Source organism: Oculina patagonica, chromosome 8 (genome assembly GCF_052425735.1).
Source record: "Oculina patagonica isolate OP01 chromosome 8, crgOcupat, whole genome shotgun sequence".
In the NCBI taxonomy this organism is placed as follows: Eukaryota; Metazoa; Cnidaria; class Anthozoa; order Scleractinia; family Oculinidae; genus Oculina; species Oculina patagonica.
The window spans coordinates 27990932-28002022 of NC_135765.1; the positions used below are offsets into that span (position 1 = coordinate 27990932).

Here is an 11091-nt window from a genome sequence, read left to right on the forward strand (position 1 = left end):
TTAGAACTCTATCCTGATTGGCTAATTGAGTTCAAGTCTAATTTCCGGTCCAAAAATATCGCGCGTAGATGATTGATATCATGGCGGGTGTTGAGCGGAATGAAGTAGAAAGCGAGTTCTTCTAGCTTTTAGAAAATCTCTCAAGAGTTTTGTTCACAAAACATTTAAAGACGAACAAAGGGAGTGTATTCGACGAATAGTTTGTGAAAGAAAAGATGTTTTGGCGGTGCTTCCGACGGGATTCGGCAAGAGCGTGATCTATCACCAATGGTGTCGAAGAGTATTACATCACACCACCAAAGACGCCAGACTCGACTATCGTGCCAGTGACGAAAACTACGACCTTGAAATGTCTGACCTGAGCCTTACACAAAATCAGCCTTTGCAGAAAACAAATTTTGAAAACCATCCGATCAGCTCGTTCAAAAAGGGTAATTCAAACACATGTTTGTGAGAGTAAAAATATAATTTGAAGGCGCTAATCACGCCGCCGACATTCTCGACGACGTTGACAGATATTCTAATTAGGGGGCGGCAGACGACTTCACAAGTAATTGTATCAGGCTTTCCTTTTTTCTCCTTCCCTCCGCCGCGAAAAAAAGAAAGCCTGTTCGTTTTCTCTCACGGCAGGCAAAAGATCCGCAAAGTAATTTCTGAAACAATTTCTTTCAAAATAGCAAATTTTAATCAATAATATGAATTATCATTTGAAACTTGCAGCTGTGTACACGCATTCATCCCTTCATTTGAGTTGTTAAAGCCGCTTTATTAAATAGTGACCAACATTCTTTTATTTTTTTTCGGCAGCTGAACTTTTTAGTATTAAAATTCTAAATCTTGCTCCAAAAATTTCAAGTGGAGAAACGAGGCTTATCATTTTGTAGACGACCTGCAATTCCACACTAATGTCTGATAGTGTACGGTAGCTCAGCCAATAAGATTACAGCATTTTCATTAGAACACTGGTAGAATTCTACTTATTTACATTCAACACGTGACGACATTTATTGTTAATAACTGGGTAAAATTAAGCTTCGGTTTCTAAATTGTGATTGTTATAACGTTCTTTACTAGATTTTACTATAACTTTGGACTAGCTGAAAATATTGCACTTTAATACCGGGGACGTCGTTATCACTGGGGGTACAGGGGCAGACTCGTACCCAGTCGCTTCTCTTGCTTTTTGAGCGGCGTGCAAGGCATCAAGGGAAGGTCGAACTTATTTTACTTTTTCTATGCCCTTCCCATCAACCTCTTCGAACGTAGCGAAAACGGAAAAACGAGTAACGACTGGGTACGAGTCTGGTACAGGGGGTGTGAAACACCCGCTTCCCGTACCTTTTTTCCCCGCTTCTTGCCCCTTTCCGTAGTGGTTCTCTCCTTTTTGTTCCATTTCTTTTGCATAATATGACGAAATGTTGCAACATTCTTCCAATTTCTCCATGTTCCCGCCAACTTGGGAATCCCACTTCCCGGGCCCCCACCCTCCTGTCCCCTCCACTTATCAAAGGCTTCGTGATATCGGGTTCCACTGTTTCCGGTTCCTGTAACAGGAAACGGAAACCCCGTAATAAAACACAATCTGGAAAAACAGGATTCGGATGTTACGTTATCATCAACCGATTCTTGTAAAGATCTTGTAACAGGAAGCGGATGCCCTGAAAGAAAACAAAATCTGGACAAACAGGATTCGGATGTTACGTTATCGTCATACGATCATTCTAAAGCTCTTGCAACAGGAAGCGGAAACCCTGTAATAAAACACAATCTGGAAAAACAGGATTCGGATGTTACTTTATCATTATGCAATTCTTGTAAAGCTCTTGTAGTAACAGGAATCCGCTTAAAAGCGGATACTCTGCAATAAAAACAGAATTTGTAGAATTAAAAACAGGGTACGGATGTTGTTACCATCTGGTTTCTGTGACAGGAAACGGATACCCTCCCGTAAGCAACGACTGACTGTTTGAAGAGTTCGATAAATGCAACATGAATCTATGAAATAAAGAAACAAAACCACGTCCTTTTTCGTAAGTTATTACGAGTTTTTAGCTCAAAAATGTCAGTTAGCCTGTTTAAGGCGTTCGGTTAGTTGGGGAGCAACGCCGAAAAAAACGGCGAGTGAAAAAGCGAGGGCCCTGGAGACGAGAAACGGGCGGACGACTGCATATCGTGGGTGATTACATGGTTGAGCTAACGATGTGTTACAAGGACCCTTACCCATAGCCTACCTTTTAGCCCTAAGGTATCCTAACCCTAACCCTAACCCCTATTTCAGACCGAAATGGTCAAAATCTATACCCATGTTCAGACCAAAACAGCTCGAAAACCATGCCCCTTGGGGCTGCACATACCTTTATAGGCTCTATAAGATAGTACTTCCCCACCCCTCCTCCTCCGGGTGTAGATGTCTCTGATGAGTGATGACAATATTATTGTTGTCTCCAGGATGGATTTGAATAAACATTGATTCATCTAGTACATATATTCGTCACTCACAATAAATAGGAGAGACAAAATTCGCTCTTCGCCAAAACTCAGCTTTAGGATATTCTTAAATGTTGTTTTGTCTCTAGTCTCACCCTTCACGTTCTTATAAAGAAAAGGGTGTGTGTTATGAGTGTGTTTTACTTTTTCCATTGCAGTAAATTGGGGATGAATTTTATTGGAAAATAGAGTATCATCTACCGAAGATTAAACGATTACCTGTTACACAATCCACCAAAAACCGAATCAATGAATTCTGAAATCGTTAGTTGATATTCAACTGACGAAGTTCATTTTGACCTTAGATTTACGTAATAATCTTCTTTTAAATCAAAGTGATGTAACATAACTGTTTGTTTGTTTGTTTTTACTGAAGCATGATTACGATTCAGTCTTGCTTTGGGTTAAGTTTTGTGCTTTTACAATACTATATGTATTTATGGCCATGCAAATAAAGCTTCTTGCTGTTGTTGCGTGATAACAAACTGTAAGTTGGCTTTTAAGTCTCAAGTACTCTCTGAAGTTCTTTACGTATTATTTCCTTCCGCTAAAAACCGATCGCATGAGCTGTTTACAGCATAAGCCAGGCATGCAGCATTATGATCAGGCTGAGCTTAGCGTTATAAAAGGCAAGCGTTCGTTGTTTTCTTTAGTTTGGGAAGACGTAGAAGGAGAAGAAGCTTCGCGAAGATCAAGTGTGAGCTTAAAGAACCTGAAAAGAAAGTTAAACAAGGTAAAAGCTCCTCTTGACAGCCTGTTTATGTTCAAAGGTCTTCAAAGTTGTACTGTAATTTAATTTCAGTTTAACTTTGCCATGCCGGTTAAGTAGGATCACAAGCATTTTCCTAAGAAAACGTTGCTAAACAAACGCAAAGAAATTTGAGGAAATTTTCATAGTTTAGTAGATAAAAAGATTTTTTCCTTCATTCTGAATAAAGTTTATAAGAGTCCGAGGCATTTTTCTACTCTAAGTCATTGTTTATAAACAACAGAATATGTACCGAGTTAAAATATAAAAATAAAAGATTTTTCATGCCGAGGTTGTAATATTTTGGGGCTGCTCAATATCTCAGAAAATAAGATCTGCTGGGTTTATCCATTTCTTTTTTTCTGCAGAAACAAGGAAACGACAACAGTAAAGATGCAAGTTGTATTGGCCTTCATTCTGCTCATTTCCTTCGCAATGGCATTTCCAATAGAGAAGGAGCCTTCTCTATATGAAGAAGAACCAGATGTTTTTCAAGATGAAAATGAAGAGAGTAATGAGGTAATTGATCGATTTTTGAGATGGACATGTGTCCTGAACAATCAGAGCAAACTTGCTGTTAGTTCGACCAATCAGGTTCAGTCGATTAGTTCAAAGTCTATAGCGACTTGGCTCACGCGAGCATAACCGTTCTTGGCACCCGTTATACATGTTTTCCCGCGCTTGCAACCTGTTACATCGTTCCCGCGTTTGGCACCCGTTACAGTTCTCCCGCGCTTAGCACTCGTTGCATGTATTTGCTTCGTGTTCTGATTGGCTCACTGTTATTTGTGTTTGTTGTGATTGGCCAGAAGTAACTCTTGCTTTTTGTTTTTAAACAATTTTCAAAAACAGCTTTAACGACGTACAAAGCCTAATAGCTGAGCCTAAGTTTGTGTAAAGCAGGTTAAAAAATGAGCTTTACACGGGATCCTTAACCTTGATGGTTGGAGATTCTCCGCCTCCGATCGTGAATTTAATTAACAGAACACTGGTTGCAAGTTTTGTTTTCCTGAACATCTATACCCTTTAGGCTTAAATCACCACTCCACATAAATTAACGAAATTGCATGTAAGAATTTAAAAAGTAGGACAAGGTTTTTTTATATTTTTTGCCGCAGTTGCTTTGTTCACCACCTGTGGGACCTTGCTGTGGTACGCAGATAACTAGTGCCGTTAAAAAAATGCGACATAATCGATATTACTTTTCTCTTCTTAAATTTTCTTTAGGTCGAAAGCCTCAAGAAACGATTCTTCTTCGGTCAAAATCAGAATTACTGTTGCACGGCTAATCCTCCATGCCATATAACGCCTCCAGAATGCTTCGGCCTCCCTCCGTACGGTAATACTCAGAATAATCAAGGCGGCCTCAACTACGGGAATGCTGGAGGCATTTTCGGTTGGCCTGGTCAGTGGCAGCCGGCACAAGGCACTGTCTCACACTGGGGTAAAAGGAAATAGTCCTTGGTAAGCGAAAAACTGCATTAATGTGATTTAATCGTTAAATTATTTCCATTACATTAAATCTATGTTTTGAAATACTTCTCTTTGCATACCGTAAAATTCCGGTTATAAGACACCCCGGTTAAAGACCCATCTGCATGGAGACAAAGAAATACATCCGATTATCAGCCCCCTGGATATAAGCCCCCTCTACCGGATAACAGTACTGAACAGCGCTTAAACGTATTTTGATCAACATTCCCGTGGCTCGTTTCGAAACGTTTTTTTTTTTATTCCGCTTATAAGCCCTCCTAGTTATAAGCCCCTCCGCTTATAAGCCCACCAAAAAACCCCTTAAGACGTTGTATAAGCCCAGGGCTTATAACCGGAATGTTATGGTATTCAAATGAGAAAGTCCCAATACTTCGTTCCCAGTGCCTCTTCCCTGCTCTTGTCTTGCCTAGCATGACCTGCGCGTGCAGATTGGAAAGAAAATAGAACAGCAATTTTCCGTTAAGTTCTGTTGGTACATGTGGACTACGTTTTGAGGTAGCCCTTTCGTCCTGGTTACGTTCGACCTGTCCGAAAACACTTAGAGTTAAAAAGTCCCATTTTTCATTTCTCCCATTTCCACGCCGTCTCCCATCAAGGGTAAACAAAAGCAATAACTGAAAGTGCCATATATTTCGGTTGGTTTGTTGATTTTGCAAAAAAAAAAAAAATGGTTCGTCATTATCTAACAGTCATTCCAACCTCTTCTTTTTGGCAAATGGCAAACACCCTAGGAGTAATGGATTCTTCTGCGTCACAGGCTGCCCACCCTCACGTCATCTCACCTAGAAAACACCTAAGTGGATTAATTTATTTATTGCGATTTTTCTTGGAGAACTATGTCCAATGGGGGAAAGGTGCAAAGAGGTCTCAAGAACCCATGTGAGGCACCACCCCTTCCGGCCAGACTCTACTCCTATTCAAGCTGACTTGTAAAAATGTTATTCTTATAAGCGGTTGTTTACTGTATTATTTTGCATAAATAATAGCAAGATTTCGCTGGCGTCACTGAAGCATTAATTTTACAGAAGCTAAATTAAACTGGGCGACCGGCCAAGGCGTAAATTACTAAAGACCACTGAAACACTTAATGGTATTCTAGTTAGTTTGTGAGATGGCTAAAAGACTGTAAATTGTATTAAAATAAACTGCTGCTTGTTAAAAAAAGTGTGAACTCTCGAGTATTATTTTTTCTTTACCCTTCAGATTCTCTTTATCAAATACTTTGGCAGTATCTTTGGAAAGATAACGCAAAAGACAACACTTTAGAACTCACGTAGACAATCAACCAAATCGATAACTGATATATTAATCGACAAAATCGATAGAAATTGGCTAAAGATATCGAAGATCGATAAAAATCAATAAAAGGATTTGTTGTGAGTAATTGACGATTATCGATTTATCGATTAGTATCGCTTTTAACGATAGGATTTATTTTATTTAAACTATTCTACTCTTGACAATTTGCGTAAGTTCTGGCAAGTTTGCTAGTGCGTAAAAACTGGGTCTATTTTCGAATACTCAATCAAAATAAACACCATTTAAGCGTTAAATAAAGTTGCAGAAGTTGTTTATAAAAAAATCAAATGTTTGGCATAATAACGGCTCATTCCATAAAGCAGTCGAAGTTAGTAGTTTCAATGTTCTGTTCTTCCTTCGCAGTCTGTTCGCGTTTGCGTTTTTTTTTTTTTATCAACAATAATTAAGAATTCTGCAGTCTCGACTTACGCGCGCCGCGTGCCAAGGCTGAAAATGGTCGTCGCTATTTACTTTCTAGTTTTAAGTCATAGCTACTCCCAGGAGTCACACTGTTTCCAGCTTTAGGCGATAATGAAGGTGGACAAAACAAGTAAAAACCCATAGAACAGAACTTTAATAACAGTATTCCTGCGTTTTGTATCTTGCCGCGCTAGGACAGCAAGGAAAACGGTAAGAAAGACTCAGGAGACAAGACGGCAAATTTCCGGTTCCTGTAACAGGAAACGGATACCTTATAATAAAACACAATCTGGACAAACAGGATTCGGATGTTGTTATTATCCGGTTCCTGAAACAGGAAACGGATACCTTATAATGAGACACCGGACAAACAGGATTCGGATGTTGTTATTATCCGGTTCCTGTAACAGGAAACGGATACTTCCCGTAAGCAATGACTGACTATTGAAAGACTTCATTAAATCAGGGGCACCGAACGAGACAATTTTACTATAGGTGTCGGAAGACCGTTTTTACATAATAGGTATCCCTTTTGTGCGATAGTAAAAGTAAATGGCTGAGGTAACAAGGTATGAGAAGGGCAAAATAAATAGCTGTTTCAACTAACGTCTGATTTTGATAAAATTACAGAATGAAAGAACGCAGTAGAAAGAAAACTGAATGTCGGAGACAAGATTGGGAAACAAAATTATACAAGCAGTTCCATAAATATCATTTGTTTTGTGTTCATTTGCTTCGATTTCGCATGCTATGTTGATTTGGTTTTGCGTGAAAGCATTTCCTTCCGCTAAAACCGATCGAATGAGCTGTTTACAACGCAAGTCAGGCGTGTAGTATTATGATCAGTTTGAGCCTTCGATTTCGCATGCTTTGTTGATTTGGTTTTGCGTGAAAGCATTTCCTTCCGCTAAAACCGATCGAATGAGCTGTTTACAACGCAAGTCAGGCGTGTAGTATTATGATCAGTTTGAGCCTTCGATTTCGCATGCTGTGTTGATTTGGTTTTGCGTGAAAGCATTTCCTTCCGCTAAAACCGATCGAATGAGCTGTTTACAACGCAAGTCAGGCGTGTAGTATTATGATCAGTTTGAGCCTTCGATTTCGCATGCTGTGTTGATTTGGTTTTGCGTGAAAGCATTTCCTTCCGCTAAAACCGATCGAATGAGCTGTTTACAACGCAAGTCAGGCGTGTAGTATTATGATCAGTTTGAGCCTTCGATTTCGCATGCTTTGTTGATTTGGTTTTGCGTGAAAGCATTTCCTTCCGCTAAAACCGATCGAATGAGCTGTTTACAACGCAAGTCAGGCGTGTAGTATTATGACCAGTTTGAGCCTGTTAATATTTAAAGGGCCTTTGACACGGATTTCTACCAGATTTTTGAACAGGCAAAATTTATAAATGTGTCGGCAGGAAACCTGAAAATTATAAAGCACTTTTTAAATTGCTATATTAGAGGACTGAAACTGTTAACGAGCGTCTTTGGCTGAAGATGGCTCGGATGGAAATGGATTGCAACTTGAAACATTTAGGCTTAACTTTACAAGTCTTCAAAAAATCGTTATTTGTAGCCGTAGCTTGATTTCTATCGGCAAATTATCAGTTTAAATCTTCCTTTAAATGTTCAAAGATAATGTTTTTCGTGGGTTAAGTTGCATACCACTAGTTTCAAAACAGAGTAGACCAAAAATCTGCGAAATCCCCGTGACGTAGCTCCTCTAAAGAAGGTGCATGTACGCTGTTTTTGTTACTCCAAGAAGTGAACAAAAAGAACTGCAGGGACGGCGGAGCCGGGGAGACTGGGGGGGGGCTTTACCCCCCCCCCCCACTTTTTCCGAAAAAATAAAGACTTATTAAGAGAAGAGTCTTTTAAGCCCCCCCCCCCCCCACTTAAAGTCACTAGTCAGCCCCCCCACCTGGAAAACTGCTCCGCCGTCCCTGAGAAGCCGCTTCACCTAACACCTAGTTTAAATAATACTACTACAGAATGACAAGAAACTAGAAGAAACTGATTGAAAACATGATTGAAAAATTTATGGAAAATTATAAATGCAGTGTATATGGCATTTGTTTTGTGTTGAATTGCTGCGATCGCTTCATTGATTATGTTTCGCCGGCGGGAAAGCAATTTAATTTGGATTTCCAATCTAAAGTGCTGTCTGCAGTTATTTTCGTATGATAATCACTTCCTTCCGCTAAAACCGATCGAATGAGCTGTTTACAACGCAAGTCAGGCGTGTAGTATTATGACCAGTTTGAGCCTTCGATTTCGCATGCTTTGTTGATTTGGTTTTGCGTGAAAGCATTTCCTTTCGCTAAAACCGATCGAATGAGCTGTTTACAACGCAAGTCAGGCGTATAGTATTATGACCAGTTTGAGCCTGTTAATATTTAAAGGGCCTTTGACGCGGATTTCTACCAGATTTTTGAACAGGCAAAATTTATAAATGTGTCGGCAGGAAACCTGAAAATTATAAACCACTTTTTATTAAAAATTGCTATATTAGAGGACTGAAACTGTTAACGAGCGTCTTTGGCTGAAGATGGCTCGGATGGAAATGGATTGCAACTTGAAACATTTAGGCTTAACTTTACAAGTCTTCAAAAAATCGTTATTTGTAGCCGTAGCTTGATTTCAATCGGCAAATTATAAGTTTAAATCTTCCTTTAAATGTTCAAAGGTAATGTTTTTCGTGGGTTAAGTTGCATACCACTAGTTTCAAAACAGAGTAGACCAAAAATCTGCGAAATCCCCGTGACGTAGCTCCTCTAAAGAAGGTGCATGTACGCTGTTTTTGTTACTCCAAGAAGTAAACAAAAAGAACTGCAGGGACGGCGGAGCCGGGGGGACTGGGGGGGCTTTATCCCCCCCCCCCACTTTTTCCGAAAAAAATAAAGATTTATTAAGAGAAGAGTCTTTTAAGCCCCCCCCCCCCACTTAAAGTCACTAGTCAGCCCCCCCACCTGGATAACTGCTCCGCCGTCCCTGAGAAGCCGCTTCACCTAACACCTAGTTTAAATAATACTACTACAGAATGACAAGAAACTAGAAGAAACTGATTGAAAACATGATTGAAAAATTTATGGAAAATTATAAATGCAGTGTATATGGCATTTGTTTTGTGTTGAATTGCTGCGATCGCTTCATTAATTATGTTTCGCGGGAAAGCAATTTAATTTGGATTTCAAATCTAAAGTGCTGTCTGCAGTTATTTTCGTATGATAATCACTTCCTTCCGTGAAAGCACTTACTTCCGCTAAAACCGATCGAATGAGCTGTTTACAACGCAAGTCAGGCGTGTAGTATTATGACCAGTTTGAGCCTGTTAATATTTAAAGGGCCTTTGACACGGATTTCTACCAGATTTTTGAACAGGCAAAATAAACTAGAAGAAATTGATTGAAAACATGATTGAAAAATTTATGGAAAATTATAAATGCAGTGTATATGGCATTTGTTTTGTGTTGAATTGCTGCGATCGCTTCATTAATTATGTTTCGCCGGCGGGAAAGCAATTTAATTTGGATTTCAAATCTAAAGTGCTGTCTGCAGTTATTTTCGTATGATAATCACTTCCTTCCGTGAAAGCACTTCCTTCCGCTAAAACCGATCGAATGAGCTGTTTACAACGCAAGTCAGGCGTGTAGTATTATGACCAGTTTGAGCCTGTTAATATTTAAAGGGCCTTTGACACGGATTTCTACCAGATTTTTGAACAGGCAAAATAAACTAGAAGAAATTGATTGAAAACATGATTGAAAAATTTATGGAAAATTATAAATGCAGTGTATACGGCATTTGTTTTGTGTTGAATTGCTGCGATCGCTTCATTGATTATGTTTCGCGGGAAAGCAATTTAATTTGGCTTTCAAATCTAAAGTGCTGTCTGCAGCTATTTTCGTATGATAATCACTTCCTTCCGCTAAAAACCACCGAATAAGCTGTTTACAACGCAAGCCAGGCGTGTAGTATAATGATAAGCATTATAAAAGAAGATGTTCGCTGTCCTTTTTACTTTATTTTAAGAAGTGACGACGAAGAAAGAGGATCAAGTGTAGGAACCTGAAAAGAAAGTTAAGCAAGGTAAACGAAGCTGAATACGAAGCTGTATACGTTTAAAAAGAGCATTGTCTTTTCGTCAGTTAACTAACTTTCAGTATTTTTCAGTATTTCGCGCGCTATAGCTACACATATTATTTAATTACAAGGTGCTAAATCGTTTTTATTGAAATTATTTACATTTTGAACAGTGCCTAAAATTGAGCGTTGTAAAGCACTCTAACTGTTTTTACAACCGCCGTGATTGAAAGCAACTTTTAAATTTCCTACCTTTCCAATCATGAAAAATACAAAAGATTTAACGCGATCGACAAAGTCCGTCGTTTGTTCCATGCACAATCTAAGTTTCCAGCACATTTTTGCACAATTAACTCTTGCGTACACAATAATTTTCATAACATATGGCACAGTGTAGCAACCAAATACAGTATAGAAAAATGACAACCAACAAAGGCTTGTATTAAGATAATACTTTATTCCCCCAAGTAGTATCAATACACTGATTTTGAAGACGACAAAAAGATAAAGAAAGAATTTCATGCTATTAGCTTAAGTGGATATTACCTTGATCTGTCAACAATTTCC

At 39.0% G+C, this 11091-nt stretch overlaps 1 protein-coding gene across 1 annotated transcript; it reads left to right on the forward strand.

Moving 5' to 3' along the window:
• The first annotated feature begins 3146 nt into the window (after positions 1-3146).
• Positions 3147-4693, forward strand: LOC144663783 (uncharacterized). Its single transcript, XM_078524854.1, has 3 exons — positions 3147-3220; positions 3604-3754; positions 4463-4693. The coding sequence occupies exons 2-3, from the start codon at positions 3629-3631 to the stop codon at positions 4691-4693; spliced, it is 357 nt and encodes a 118-aa protein (XP_078380980.1). The 5' UTR covers positions 3147-3220; positions 3604-3628.
• Positions 4694-11091: the final 6398 nt, after the last annotated feature.